The sequence below is a fragment of the Nasonia vitripennis genome, chromosome 1 (assembly GCF_009193385.2).
Source record: "Nasonia vitripennis strain AsymCx chromosome 1, Nvit_psr_1.1, whole genome shotgun sequence".
Taxonomy (NCBI): Eukaryota; Metazoa; Arthropoda; class Insecta; order Hymenoptera; family Pteromalidae; genus Nasonia; species Nasonia vitripennis.
The window spans coordinates 5,928,418-5,943,545 of record NC_045757.1 but is presented as its reverse complement, the minus strand read 5'-3'; the positions used below and the strand labels follow the sequence as shown (position 1 = coordinate 5,943,545).

The following is a 15,128-nucleotide window of genomic DNA, read 5'->3' as shown; positions in this document are numbered from 1 at the left end:
TCGAAGAAAGGCGAGCGAAGCGAGTATAAAATCAAAGCGCTTAAACCCAGCTACCTTATGCTCCCCGCGATCAGTATAATTTATTTAAACAACACCTCGGCACATAGGAGGAAGGTGTGCGAAGCGAGTATAAATCAAAAACTAAAGTGCTTAAACCTAACTACACCACGCTCCCCGAGCTCAATAATTTATTTATAAAAACTCCTCACAAACCCATCTATCCCCATGCACTGCGAGTTTACGTACTCGACACAATGGAGTAAGGCGGGCGAGAGGTATAATTATATGTGAATCTAAAATCCACCAACCGCTAGCACTGCGAGTTTCCGTACACGGCACAGCGGAGAAAGGCGGGCGACAGGGATGATTTAATTTTAAATTAAAATCCCCGTACCCCTCTCACGGCGAGTTTCAGTACTCGACATAGCGGAGAAAGGCGTACAAGTGCGAAGATTATATAAAAAATATAAACTCTTAAACCTACTACCCCTAGCATTGCGAGTTAACATACTCGTCACAGCAAAGGAAGGCGGGCGTGAGGGATGATAACATGTAAATCTAAAATCCACCTACTCCTCGCACTGCGAGTTTCAGAACTCGACATAGCGGAGGAAGGCGAGCGAGGTTTACAGCAATACTACAGCTTCCGCAGTCATTTACTCTCGTATTTTTTATTCTAGAAAAACAAATTATGTACAAGTTACGTAAACATACTCTTCAAAATTCTATGATTTGAGAGTACTCATTTGAAGCATCCATTCATTTTCAATCCACGCGCCAAGAGAATTTTATAGGGAAATGCGCGGCTTATGTCGATTACAATAGCTTGTACATGTACAAATTATTGGACAACTACAACATATTGTATACATGCTTGTATACAATAATTCTCGCTATTGCTCGCTTTCCTCCGCTGTGCCGAGTACGGAAACTCACAATGCGAGGGGTAGGTGGGTTTAAGCGCTTTGGTTTTAGAATTTATCCTCGCTTCGCTCGCCTTCCTCCGATGTGCCGAGGTGTTGTTTAAATAAATTATTAAGCTCGAAGAGCGTAGTGTATTTGGGTTTAAGCGCTTTGGTTTTTGATTTCATACTCGCTTCGCTCGCCTTCCTCCGATGTGCCGAGGAGTTTTTATAAATAAAGTATTAAGCTCGAAGAGCGTAGTGTTTTTGGGTTTAAGCGCTTTGGTTTTAGAATTTATCCTCGCTTCGCTCGCCTTCCTCCGATGTGCCGAGGTGTTGTTTAAATAAATTATTAAGCTCGAAGAGCGTAGTGTATTTGGGTTTAAGCGCTTTGGTTTTAGATTTTGTCCTCGCTTCGCTCGCCTTTCTCCGATGTGCCGAGGTGTTGTTTAAATAAATTACAGATCGCGGGGAGCATGAGGTTGCTGGGTTTAGGCGCTTTGATTTTATACTCGCTTCGCTCGCCTTTCTTCGATGAGCCGAGATGTAGTTTCACAATACGAGTTATGCAGTAATTCGCATCAACAAAGTTGTTCAAACAAATCATTTTGCAAATCTGATATCAGATTCGTAATAAGCGATCCCAAAAACCCCTTATAGTACATAGGTTTTTCTCAAAACTCAAATCAAGCAGTAATTTGCATCGACAAAGTTGTTTAAACAAATCATTTTGCAAATCTGATATCAGATTCGTAATCAGCGACCCCAAAAACCTCTTAGAGTGCATAGGTTATTCTCAAAACTCAAATTAAGCAGTAATTTGCATAAGCAAAGTTGTTTAAACAAATCATTTTGCAAATCTGATATCAGATTCGTAATCAGCGACCCCAAAAACCTCTTAGAGTACATAGGTTTCTGTTAAAACTCAAATTATGCAATAATTTGCATAAACAAAGTTGTTTAAACAAATCATTTTGCAAATCTGATATCAGATTTGTAATCAGCGACTCCAAAAAACCCTTATAGTACATAGGTTGAAGTGTAATTAAAATATTTATATGCAGTGTATTCGTGCAAGATGTTTAATTTGTAGTGCAGATGCTTATTTTATTATGTAGGAACAGGCTAGCGTAACAATTTTTGCTTGTCTGTCTTTGCTAGCTGACCCACACCGAACCCCATGGCTCCAGGGGCAAAATTTACACATGGGTGTTTATATGAAAATTCAAACTACAGCACTTGAGATAAAGACAAGTGGATATATTTTTTTAACAGCTCGAAACAAATCACCATGCAAAATTTCAGCCCTCTAAGTATGATAGATTTTAATTGAGAGCTAAAAGAAAAATTGAAAAAAGTAATTGTACAGTCATTGAGAATTTGATTATGCTCTCAATTAAAATCTATCATACTTAGAGGGCTGAAATTTTGCATGGTGATTTGTTTCGAGCTGTTAAAAAAATATATCCACTTGTCTTTATCTCAAGTGCTGTAGTTTAAATTCTCATGTAAACACCCATGTGTAAATTTTGCTCCCGGAGCCATGGGCTTCGGTGTGGATCAGCTAGCGAAGACAGACAAGCAAAAATTGTTACGCTAGCCTGTTCCTACATAATAAAATAAGCATCTGCACTACAAATTAAATATCTTGCATGAATACACTGCATATAAGGCTATATAATGATAGATACTGCTTGTGACTGACTCGAACACTGAGTTGGGAGAATATCTGTCAAGATCATCACTTTTACACTTCATTGTTGATAATCTTGAACACACAAATTTCACCTGATGTTGTTTCTAATATTCACACTTACATAAAAACATGCATGCCAGAATAGTATAAATATTTGTTAGTGAGTTTTGAGTGTGATTATATCTAAATTTATATGTATGAATATTCAAGGATAGGTTTCTGCTCTTAACACATTGCCTTGTATTTTCAAAATTTATTGTAAAATCCTTTTTTTAAACGTAAATGATTTTAGAATTTACTGCGTTAAAAGAAATTTGATTATTAAGTTTATGGATTTTAGGTTATAAACCCATTGGTGGAGTCAAGTACTCAACATCATGTGGGCATATTATGTTGACATATTACAATAATATTATTGTAATTTTGTATTACTATTATTGATTATAATAAATAGTTTTTGACAAAAATTGATATTTAAACATTAATTTTTTTATAAAAATTGTTTTACAAGAATTCGATTCTTCAAGAATTGAAATTTGAATTTAAATTTTGCTTTTTTTTTTCATTCATACGCGTATGATACGCGCGTATTAAATCACGATCGCGCCTATATATATATATATATATATATATATATATATATATATATATATATAAAATTGCGACGCGTATTTGCGACGCGTCGTAAATACGATTTACGACACGGCGTATCATACAGGCCCACCACTGCTTGCACTGGCCATCATATATAGTAGCGCTGTTCCAGCTTCTTATCGCGAAATAGAAGACCGCGAGTTTAATCGCCGGCCCCGCGAGTGACACGCACTTTGCGTCTTGCCTCCGAACGTTCCGGAACGCCTGACTGTATAAAACATGGTTAACCCAGCAATCAGCCGTATCATCGCCGGCCGGGCATCCAGCCTTGTCAAGTGCGCTTCTCAGACTCCAAAATTCTACTCTAGTGAGTTTATTTTTTAAGTACCTCAGTCTTTACACGCTTTTCGTTTCGACCTTTCCGAGGGACTATTTTTCAAGAGGTAGTTGTTGCTTTTACGAGTCTCGTCGACGGTCATATGCGATCGATTTGCTTTGATATTTTGGCCTGATGTACATACATTGTCTCGTGTAGTATACACACTTATACCCTTATGTTATTGAGATTCATTTATTTTATACGCAAGCTCCGTAGGTATCTAATTCGCGAATGTCGTCGTATAGGCTAGCAAGTAGGAGGATATTCTAGACAATTTGTAAAAGTTATTAATTCGTTTGTGAAGATATGATTGTAGTTTTATCTTCGTTGCTATCGTGGGTTGATTAGTTTTCAACACAATGCTTTGTACATGATAACGTTCAATTCGTCTTATTTGAGGTTATAGAACAGAAAAAATATATATATATATATATGTGTGTGTGTGCGCGCGCGCGTGTGTGTGTGTAATCGATTGAATTCACAAACAAGCCATGTAAAAATGCGAATATATTTGCATAACCGGCTTTTCGTTTGGGACTTTGGTATTCATATTTTGTATCGTAACTAATGATTGCCTTCAGTTTTTCTTATTTTGTAATATTCCCTAAATTTTGAATATTTACAAATTTTACAAAACATTGAAAAATATAAAAATATATTTTGAACTATTTTCAACACGTGAATAATCTATTATATAATTTAAATGAATGACGTACGACTATCGTAGAAAATATATTCTACTATTTCTATTATATTGTTGTGATCAATATAGCCGTGTCGGCTTATGAAGCAAACCGTCGCCGCTGTATTACCCAAAATATGAAAAGAAATCAGTTTTTATAAAATTATTATAACGCCTTTAACCGATTTAAATGATTCCTAATTCATTCGCAAAATAGCCACGTATAGTGTTTGCGCTCTGTCCTCGTCAGCCGATCAATGTGAATCCGAACTGAGCTAGATAAAGATAAAAAATATCCGCTTATCTCCCTCATTAAAACAACGCGAAGTGTTTGCTTTTATCCAAAAAATATCTCGTTACATAATTATATAGCGCAATCCTATAATTCTCCTATTATAGTATATAAAAAGCCCCTACTATTTCTCTCAACTTTTCAATTAATCACTCGCAAACGCGAAAATCTGCGAGCACAAATCGTACCAATAACTCGCAGATTGCCACATCGAACGTATTTATTCATTCTCGCGGTGGTCGACTTATCTTAGTATTCTATACGCTCGAGCGAGGCGACGCTGTTGCGTGCGAGTAGCCAGTAAGCCCGCACTTAAACGAAAACTTTATTTCCCATAGGCGCCGCAGCACCGGCCTACGAATTCATCAAGGTCGAGAAGACCGGCGCGAAAAACAATGTGGCCCTGATCACGCTGAACCGGCCAAAGGCCCTCAATGCCCTGTGCGCCCAGCTGATGAGCGAGATGAACCTGGCGATAAAGCAACTCGACACCGACGAGTCCGTTGGTGCCGTTGTTATTACCGGCAACGAGCGCGCCTTCGCCGCCGGCGCCGACATCAAGGAGATGAAGGACAATACCTTCTCCCACAACGTAAAGACCAGCTTTCTCGAGCACTGGAACGGCGTCGCCGCCGCCAAGAAGCCGACTATTGCCGCCGTTAATGGATATGCCGTGAGTCGTCGGCGATTTTTTTTTTTTGTTAAGAGATTATCGAGGGAATATTCGACTAATCAAAATGAATGTTTTAGCTGGGCGGTGGTTGCGAGCTCGCCATGATGTGCGACATCATCTACGCGGGCGACAAGGCAAAGTTCGGCCAGCCGGAGATCGCGATCGGCACGATTCCCGGAGCCGGTGGCACCCAGCGCCTGACTCGCGCCGTTGGCAAGAGCAAAGCCATGGAGATCGTTCTCACCGGCCAGCAGATTACCGCCCAGGAGGCCGAAAAAAGCGGACTCGTCAGCAAGGTCGTCCCGGCCGAGCAGCTCGTGTCCGAGGCCGTCAAGCTCGCCGAGAAAATCGCCTCGCACTCGCAGGTCGCCGTTGCTATGGCTAAAGATTCCGTTAACAAGGGTTTGTATTTTTTTCTCTAGGCGTCGATGAGTACTTTTGCGGGGCCTTATTGTCATCTTTTTTTTTCTGCGCAGCATACGAGACGACCCTCCAACAAGGCTTGGATTACGAGAAGAGGCTGTTCTGGGCTACCTTCGCTACTGTAAGTTCAATTCGTTTGTTCTGAAACGACGTTGTAGGTGCGAGATCTAAAGTTAAATTTCTTTTGTTGACAGGCTGACCAGAAGGAAGGCATGAAGGCTTTCGCCGAGAAGCGCGCGCCTGAGTTCAAGAACGAGTAAATGTCTGCAAAATCCGATAATCAGTCGCAGATCTATATACCTCTTCGATGAAGAGACATCACAGAATTTTCGCATTTTTTCGTACATTCTCAGAGTTGGAGAGTATACGCGTATATATATATAGAGCCGTTGTTAAAGATCTATTTTTTATATATGAGAAGTTTGTATCGTTACTAAATGTTGCAACATGTACATATAATGAGACATAAAGAAGCTTTAGTATGAAATTTCAGAGAAGCTATTGTACGTTTACAAACGCACATACCCTCGTACCTGGAAAACGCGGCAAACATTTACCACTCTGTCGAGCCCTCTCCCTAAAAGTGCGCAGACCGTTATATTATAGGCTTGAAAGCGTTTATTGCAGATACCTTCGCACTGCGTCTAGATCTTTTAATCCCCGGCCGCATCCCTTGCAATCCCTTATACGGCTCACCTACAACTGCCCCACCCACTGAGGACAGCGGTAAATTGTAGCCGCATGCCCTGATATGTAAATGCGGGTACACTTTACCGGGGACCGATTTTATATACCCTCCGCCCACGGTCTGGGGAATTACCGAATTCCAGCAATTCGCCTGCGGCGGTCTGCGTTGCAGGTATACGGACTGCACTTGTTTATGATGCTCCGATTGTCTGGGGGACAGTGCGACTGCGACGGATTTGCACCGTCCTCGCAAATACGGTACCGCTATGGGCGTATATATAGGAATATATGTGCCGCCGGATAGACCGAAACTGAAAGAGGGGAAATGAGGGTGAAGAGATTATTACACCGGCGGCACTTCGTGTACAGGAGCTGGTCAGTACGAGTCTAAGCGTCGATGCGAAAAGGTGAAATTTTCGAGTAGACGCTTCGTCCGCTTCAGTTTGTCAGAAGAGTTGTGTTCGAGTGCCCGCACGCCGATGTATTTGGACTGTATAATATTCAAATCCGAGATTATAACGGCGTGAATATCAAGCCGCGCGTGTGTTGATGTTTGATTAGCTGTGTGCTGTATTAGCGAGTCGATTTTTAGCTGGTTAAATGGCTAAGAACATGAGTGTCTCGGAGATCGATAAGTTTTTGGAAGGACCATTAGTTACCTGGGTAAGCATCGAAAAAAGTTATACCTGTACTCATACTATTTCCGTAGCGAACTGTTCAAGTGTGAAAATATTTTAATGAAAAAGTGTTGCGTGAAAAATTTGAAATTTTGCATACGCGCGTACCGCGTAAACTTGGCTTTAAAATCAAGCGTAAAGCTTATGTAGTACGTTTACGAATCGAGACGAGGACTGACACCACTAGCCCTTGACGCGTGTTGACTTTTACAACTTATGCAATTTTAAATCACAGCCGGCAAAAAAGTGTATTTTCAGGCCAAGAAATCGTGTGTGCGACGCGTAAAATTCACTCAATTCAAAATAAATACTATAAAATAACATGTTATTTGTTTACAGTTCATCAATTGCCTGGACCCGTCGCTAACACCCGAGAAGCTCACCTACGAACAAATAGTCGACGGCGTTTTAATTCACAATGTATTCCTTCAAATGTAAGTATTTCGAAATTATTCACTTTTTGAAAATAATTTTATAGCACAGTGTGGCTAAAATCCGCTGTTAAGTCACGCCTATCTGTGATTAAAGTAGTCCTTTTTTGCACCGTGTTTATCACACTCGCGGATGTTAGCAGTCTGTGCTATAAAAGTTTATACGATACGTGTGACTTAAGATGGGGTTTTGGTGAATTTTCTAACTTTTTTATATTATAGTCTCATTTTCTAAAACTTTGTACTTATATTCAGTACAAAAAGAGGAAGATTTGTAAATTTTGAGCCATATATATAGTATATTTTTCAAGTTATTGCAAATAAATAGTTTAAAGTTAGGCTTACTTGCAAAGGTCTCTTGCGCACTCCTTTTTAACTAACACTCAAATTCTGAAGGCCAATATTTGCATTTATTCAAAATTAAAATTTCAGTGACCCGATTTAAAAAAAAAGACAATTAATAAAATTTAGTACGTGAAAAATCGGTTATTGGACAAGAAGTTCTACTAACTTTTTAATCTAAAAACTATTTTTGACTTACTAAATTTTATTAATTTGCTTTTTTAAAAATTGGGTCACTATGAAATTTTATTATCGAATAAATGCAAATATTGGCCGTAAGAATTTTGGTTTTAGTTGAAAAGGAGTTCGCAAGAGACATTTGCAAGTAAGCCCAATTTTGAACTATTTTTTGCAATAATTTGAGTAATATACTATATATATATATATATATATATATATATATATATATATATATATATATATATATATAGTATATTACTCAAATTATTGCAAAAAATAGTTCAAAATTGGGCTTACTTGCAAATGTCTCCATATATATATATATATATATATATATATATGGCTCAAGATTTACAAATCTTTCTCTTTTTTATACCGAATATGAGTATATTTAAGAAAATGTGACTGCGATATAAAAAGTTAGAAAATGCACCAGAACCCCACCTTAAATGGTTCAGTTTTACACGGCGCTTAGCGCCCTCGCTACGCTCGGGTGCTAACTGCGCCGTGTAAAAATGAACCATTTAAGTCACACGTATTGTAATTACATTATCTATTTACAAAAAAAAAAACAAAAATCTAACGTTCACGATCGTTTTTACAGGGACCTTTATTGCCAAGCAGGCGAAGTGGTTCCGCCAGCCGGCGACGCGTCTCTTCGCGCCCGCAACCTTAAACGAATCGTTGGCAACATCCGCCAGTTCTACGAAGAAGAACTTAACCACGTCGTAATTCGTCTCCCCAACGTGTCCCGTCTCTCCCGGGAACCTCGCCTCCACATCTCCGATACCCAGCTTCTGCTGAAACTCCTCCTGGGCTGCGCCGTCATCTGTCCTAGGAACGAGCACTTCGTGGAGAACATAAAAATGTTGGAAGTAAAGACCCAGGAGGCGATCGCCGAGTACATAACGCAGGTGCTTCACGTTCCTGGGATAATGCTCAGCCAGGACATGCTGCAGACGTCCAACGAGACCAATTGCGTGGCCAAGGTTTTCGAGGTGGTACGTCAAGTTTGCCGCGCGAAGGACTACTACAAGATGAAGTTGAAAAACATGGCCAGGACAGGAGTCAGCATGAACGAGAGTAGGTTCGACCACACGATGCAGACGAGTCTGGAGGAGGATCAGCTCGAGGCGATGAGCTGCAGCGAGGTACAGAATCTCCTCGAGTCGTCGATAACGTCTGACAGAGAAGAATCTCAAACGAAAGACGCCCAGTTGTTGATGGAGACGAGAAGCAAGCTTAGGAGACAGCAAGAAGAGCTCAATCAAAAAATCGACGACTTGTCAGAAGCCCGCTGCGAGATCAAGGCATACAAGGAGCAGCTTAACAGGATGCGACTAGAGAACGAACAATTAGGTGGGTGTCCAATGACATTATCAGTTGATATATTTGTTTAACATTTTTATTATGACTGTAACTAATGATCAACGTTTAAAATTTCAGTGTTCGAGGCGAGAAGCGCCAAAAAGTACCGCGACGAGCTCGACGCAGCTATTGAAAAAGCCGAGCGCGCCGATCGGTTGGAGCAGGAGATCATCCGGTACAAGGAGAAGCTCGACAAGATGGACTTCTCCGAGGCTCATCTGAAAGAGCTTCGCCAGCAGAACCAACTGCTCAACGAGAACATCCAGAACCTCGACGAGCAGCTCCAAAATTACAAGGCCAAAGCCAATCAAGTTCTCGAACTGCAGCAGCAAATGTTGCAAATGAAGCAGGAGATGGAGGAGCTCAGCGAGGAGAACGCGACCAGTCGCGAGAAAAACCGCGAGCTCATCGAAGAGAACGAACAGCTCGAGCAGCTCGTCAGGACCAGAACCAACGAGACCCTGGACAACGGATTCATCATCGAGTCCGAGGACGCGTCGAACAGCATGAACTACAGTCTATCCGAGCAGTTGGACACCAGCGCAAAGTGCGAAGCGCTCAAGCTCCAGCTGGAGAACAGACGGTTATCCAGCCTCCTGGACTCCATGAAGGAGAACATCGTCCATGAGGAGTCGAGCCAGCTCGTGAACGCTCACAAACAGAATAAGAAACTGTCGACGATGTACGACAGCATTCACAAGCAGAAGCACGAGCTCGGCAAGAAGCACAAATTGCTTCAGGACGAGTACAACAAGCTGATCAAGGGCGCGCTGATGAGCGAGATCCAGAACAAGAAGAAGGACCTCGAGATCACGAGGCTGAGAGAGCTGATCAAACAACAGGAAGAGAAAATCCAGATACTCAGCGTGGACATCAGTCTCACCGACTCGCAGAAGGAGCTGAGCATCGCCAAGAACCAGTTAGCCGCTGAGAAGTCAATCCTTATCAAGAGCAAAGAGAAGCTGTCCGGTGACCTGGACCACCTCAAGACTCTCCACGACCAGCTCAACGCGGACTACCAGCAGCTGCTACAAGACAGAATCCAGTTGAGGACTCAGCAGAGGGAGGACAAGCTCACGCTCCGCAAACAGGCCGAGACGATCGAAAAACTCGAGACGAGGATCAAGGCTCTCGAGGACGAGTGCGCCAGCCTCAAGTCCGACGAGATTCTAGTGGAGCACGCCAAGCTCAAAAAAGAATTCGACCGGCTGTTCAAGTCCAACGAGACCCTCCTCGTGGACTACCAACGAGCGAGGAACGAGTTAAACAGCAAGATCTGCCAGGAGCCGGAGCTGCGCGTCAAGAGCCAGAAGATCATCGAGCTGGAGATCGAGCTGGACAAAATCCAGCACCGAGTCGAAGTGCTCGAGCAGATGAACTTGACCCTGGAGAAGGACAAGTCCTCGCTCATGCAGCAAAACGACCAGCTCCTCAAGCAGAACGACCAGCTGGTCACGAAGGCGTTGGAAAACCTGCGCGAGCATCACAAGGAGGAGCTCAAGAACAACGACCAGGTCAACAACCTCAAGCGGCAGAAGGAGAAGCTCGAGGAAAAGATCATGGATCAATACCGCAGACAAGATCCAGCGTCCACCAAGAAGAAGTCCAGCAGCAACATCGTCAAGAAAACCTTCGTCAAAGTAACTCGTGCCGGTTCCGAGTTCTTCTTAAACCGGAGTAGACGATCCTTCGCAGAGGAGTCCCGTCTAGCCGACCAGCCTTCCCTCGACTTCAAGTTCACTCGATGCGAAGATTCGAACGATGCCGCGACGAGAAAAGCCAGCCGCCAGTCCACCGTCAGCGCGTATGCTGGCGACTACCCGAGAAATCGGAAGTCCTTAGATTTCCTGGAGAACTTCGAGCCCAACAAATTCAGCTTCGACGAGCCCCCGGTGAACTCGCGCAAGTCCCTTGACTTCGAGCTTCAAGCGCGCTCGCGCAAGTCCTTCGACTTTGCCGAGCTCCGCTCGTTGTGTAATAATGAAAAGGCGGAGGATAGAACTCTGCCCGACCCGAGCAACATGGAAAACATCATGGCATCCACGATGTACGAAGAAGATGACTTCTCGACCTTTGGAAATAATAAGTCCATTGATCTGTCCTTCGAGAAGGACCAGAATGAAGAGTTGGACGTGTTGGGTGAGAACAACAACGTCGAGATGAAGGAACTCATGACCGCCAAATCTAGACAGTCCATCTGGATGGATCATGGCTGTGCATGATTCCGCGTGTTGAGTCTGTAAAAAGTATTTTTATACTTGGTTTTAGAAGTATAAAAATAATTCGCGAATGCTTTCGAAAAAAGAAAATGATACATTGTAAATAGTAGATATAATAAGCTAGAATTATAAGTCACCTTAAAGACGCATGTAGTTTTATAAGTTTAGACATAATGTGATGTATGTACAACTGCGCTTACTCCTTAAGGTAGTTCACCGACTGGGTTATTATTATAAAATTCCTTTTTTACGATATTTTACAGTGTTCTCAAATGTCAAAACCTTCCAATTTATAGTATGAAACATTAGAACACATTCTCCATTTATATTGCTATTTTACATCATATTTCATCCGGTGAACTACCTTAATCAAATCCAGTGCACAAAGTCGAACACGGTATCAATGTATATTAAGCAGATATGAACTGCTAATTTTTTTAGAAATTATTATACATTATTTATTATAAGTGTTGATGAAAGATGTATATATGCAATGATTAAATAAAACTGATATTCTTATTAAAAACATTCTTTTATTTTTATTCTTCTATTTTGCGTGTACAAAAATCAGTCTAATTATAAGTAGCCTCAAATGGCTAAGTTTGATAAATGTAAATAGATATTTACATTTCCATATGCTTGTCGGATAATTGTTTGTAAAAAGCAAGTGCCTTTTCTATTGATGCACACAAACTTTGATCAGTAGCAATTTGTTTGGTATTATCTTTCTCATCGGGAAGTTTTTTGGACTTGGCCTTTGTTAAATTAAACAAACTTGTATTGTCTAAATGTTGGAAAATTTTTCTTGAACAATAGTCTGGAAGTCCAATACCTGTCATAAATTCTAGTGCATCTTTTGCATCCTTTACAAGTGCTTTTCTTGCTAAACCCTTTCTGTACTGTGACTTCAGTAGATTACCATAGATATTGAAAGTTTTCAGAAAATCTCCATATCCAACAAATCTTTCAAAAAGTTCATTACCTGCATGAACTTCCATTTCATGAGAGCTTTTATGAAGCATATCGTATACCGTAGAAGATGCATTAAGCTTGATACTTCTCATTATCTCTAGTTCTTCTCTACACTGAGCCAAAAAGTCATCCTTCGGATCAGGTGGATCTGGTCCAAATAATGTGATATAACAAGTATTAGTTTTTTCACTGACGTACAATTTAGTCAGTCTCAACATGTTGATGTAATCTTTAAACATGTAATAAATGTTAACACATCGTTCAGTATTGTGTATAGGAAATGATAGAGGAGTTTCTCCACCATTGTCTTCAACATTAATGTCAGCAAAGTGTTGCAAAAAAGCCCAAGTGGCTGCATTATTATGTTCCCAAGAAGCCAAATGTAAAGGTGTTCTACCATTTATGTCCTGAGCATTATGGTTGCATCCAAGTTCAATAAACCTTGCAATGATTTTGTCATAAGATTCTATAAATTCAGCTTCCTCAGACCCTTCTGGATTGATCAAAGCCATTAGATGCAGTAAATTCATTCCATTATGTTTTGTCATAGTCACGTCAGCATTATTTTGTAGTAGAACATTTATAGCCTTGATCTGCTGGTGCGAAGTCGCTAGATGCAAAGGTGTTGCTTGAGTTAAATCTTCCGTGCAATTCACATCCATCTTATATTTTAAAAATAGTTCGATGAGTTTCCAATGTCCATGTTTAGCAGCTGTATGCAGGACAGTTGGGTCATGTACAGCATCAGGATCAACTTCAGCTTTTTTGCTTAAAATTAACTGAGCTGTCTCTTCTTTTAAATCATCATCATATTCTTTATTAATACTAGCAATTAAATGCAGTATTGTTTGACCTCTGTCATTGCGAACATTTATATCCGCATGATTATTGAGGAGAATCTGTAAAATCTCTTTGCGTTTCTTATTCAATTCTTTGATAACTTCTTTTAGTACATTAATGTCACACTTTCCCTTAGCTGCAATCTTTGAACGGTCATGCTTGTAAAGGTAAAATATTGGAGTCTCCTGAGACTCATTTTTCACATTGACATCACTTTTATACTTTAAAAGCAGTTCAATGACTTTAGTTTGTTCAGCTAGACCTAATGCCAGAGATGATTTTTCACAATGATTCAATTGATTAGTTTCATTATCTGTCTCCATAGCACTGCAAATATCTTTGAGTAATTTTCCTACTCTTTTGTCATTTTGTAAACAAGCTAAATGTAAAGGTGTTTGACCTTGCACATCTTTTGAATTCACATCAGCTTTAGAACGCAGTAGTAATTCTACCAATGATGACTGGTTGGCACAGCCTACTGATAAAGCTGAAAATAAAATAAGTAAAAATAAGTATAAGTAAACAAATTAATTGACGTATATGTACAATTTAATGTTCAATATTTTACCTTTAGCAGCAAAATGCAATGGACTATATCCTGGTCCATTAGATTGATTTGAACTAACAACATGATTAACATTTACACCAGCTTGTAAAAACTTTTTCACCGCACTTAAATGATTTTTCATACAAGCAATGTGAAAATGTGAAAATCCACTGTCATCCATTGGATTGAAGGCTGCAATGTTTTTGGAGGACAAAAGCAAGTTAATGATCGCATTATTTCGCTTCTGTACAGCAAGGTGAAGAGGAGTCATATTTTCTGCATTTTTAACACCTATATTAGCCTCACATTTTAAAAGCAATTCAGCCACACTTAGGCTATCATTGTCAACTGCAAAATGTAGAGGTGTATAACCTGCCCACTCTTTTGAAGTAAAACTTACAGGATCGTTAATATTAACGCCAAAATTGATAAATTTTTCAACAATGTTTGCATTATTTCTAATGCAGGCAATGTGAAAGTGTGAAAATTTATCATTGTTGACTGTATTGTCACACTCAGCACCGTTTGCTGAAAATAACAAGTCAACAATTCCATCATATCTTTTTTTCATAGCAAAACAAAGAGGCGTCTCTCCATTCTCACCCACATGGCTGATAGATGCCCCTTTGCTCAACAGCATCCTAATGATTTCAAAATCATTCATCTTAACAGCATAATGCAGAGGTGTGTCGGAATTACCGGTCCTCGGTACCTTTGTAGTTCTGCAGCCCTTGTTCAAAAGAATTTTCGTGATTTCTTTACGTTTTCTTCGAAGTGCCGTGAGCAAAAGCGCGTAGTCCGTCCAGTTGTCGTCGATGGGTAAATTTCGCATTTCCAATAAATCCTGTACTTGCTTTGAGGTCCCCCACATTACAGCTTCAACAAGTGTCATTGCTCTCGGATTTTTCGAAGCCATTCTCGATTATTAATAATTAATAACTATACTAATTCCCTAATTAACCGAATTCTTCGCTGATGCGTACGGGTGACAGCTCTCGTCGGATCTCACATCTGTAAACGTACGGGAGGTTATGTTTTCATAAACACACGAGCGCTCTGCTATATATTTATTTATTTATATATCCCTTATATAAAAATCCTATTCGAGATTCTCGAACTCGATCTCGATCTCGAAACAAGTGAGTAGGGTGAGTCGCGCCGAGCAAACATCGCGAATGTAAATAAACAAACTGATGACTGAATTCAAATGCGGTTATGGGGTTA

General features: G+C 40.4%; 3 protein-coding genes across 3 annotated transcripts; 2 read left to right on the top strand and 1 right to left on the bottom strand.

Annotated features, from left to right (window-relative positions):
- Nucleotides 1-3,362: 3,362 nt before the first annotated feature.
- Nucleotides 3,363-6,133, top strand: LOC100121569 (probable enoyl-CoA hydratase, mitochondrial). The gene is made up of 5 exons (XM_031921868.2): nt 3,363-3,559; nt 4,884-5,218; nt 5,296-5,620; nt 5,695-5,762; nt 5,836-6,133. The coding sequence occupies exons 1-5, from the start codon at nt 3,472-3,474 to the stop codon at nt 5,899-5,901; spliced, it is 882 nt and encodes a 293-aa protein (XP_031777728.1). The 5' UTR covers nt 3,363-3,471; the 3' UTR covers nt 5,902-6,133.
- A 121-nt stretch (nt 6,134-6,254) lies between these two features.
- LOC100121607 (girdin) lies at nt 6,255-11,848 on the top strand. The gene is made up of 4 exons (XM_031921867.2): nt 6,255-6,991; nt 7,345-7,439; nt 8,563-9,317; nt 9,405-11,848. The coding sequence occupies exons 1-4, from the start codon at nt 6,929-6,931 to the stop codon at nt 11,546-11,548; spliced, it is 3,057 nt and encodes a 1,018-aa protein (XP_031777727.1). The 5' UTR covers nt 6,255-6,928; the 3' UTR covers nt 11,549-11,848.
- A 210-nt stretch (nt 11,849-12,058) lies between these two features.
- On the bottom strand, nt 12,059-15,128 carry LOC100680513 (ankyrin-1). The gene is made up of 2 exons (XM_003424933.4): nt 13,926-15,128; nt 12,059-13,844 (listed from the first exon to the last, which is right to left on the bottom strand). The coding sequence occupies exons 1-2, from the start codon at nt 14,818-14,820 to the stop codon at nt 12,169-12,171; spliced, it is 2,571 nt and encodes an 856-aa protein (XP_003424981.1). The 5' UTR covers nt 14,821-15,128; the 3' UTR covers nt 12,059-12,168.

Bases quoted from the DNA above. Each gene is read 5' to 3' on its own strand.
- LOC100680513 (XM_003424933.4), bottom strand. From the start codon at position 14,820: ATGGCTTCGAAAAATCCGAGAGCAATGACACTTGTTGAAGCTGTAATG. The intron at 13,845-13,925 runs GTAAAATATTGA...TTTTATTTTCAG, and splicing joins ATTGCATTTTGCTGCTAAAG to CTTTATCAGTAGGCTGTGCC.
- LOC100121607 (XM_031921867.2), top strand. From the start codon at position 6,929: ATGGCTAAGAACATGAGTGTCTCGGAGATCGATAAGTTTTTGGAAGGA. The intron at 6,992-7,344 runs GTAAGCATCGAA...ATTTGTTTACAG, and splicing joins AAGGACCATTAGTTACCTGG to TTCATCAATTGCCTGGACCC. The intron at 7,440-8,562 runs GTAAGTATTTCG...TCGTTTTTACAG, and splicing joins CACAATGTATTCCTTCAAAT to GGACCTTTATTGCCAAGCAG.
- LOC100121569 (XM_031921868.2), top strand. From the start codon at position 3,472: ATGGTTAACCCAGCAATCAGCCGTATCATCGCCGGCCGGGCATCCAGC. The intron at 5,219-5,295 runs GTGAGTCGTCGG...TGAATGTTTTAG, and splicing joins CCGCCGTTAATGGATATGCC to CTGGGCGGTGGTTGCGAGCT. The intron at 5,621-5,694 runs GTTTGTATTTTT...TTTTCTGCGCAG, and splicing joins TAAAGATTCCGTTAACAAGG to CATACGAGACGACCCTCCAA.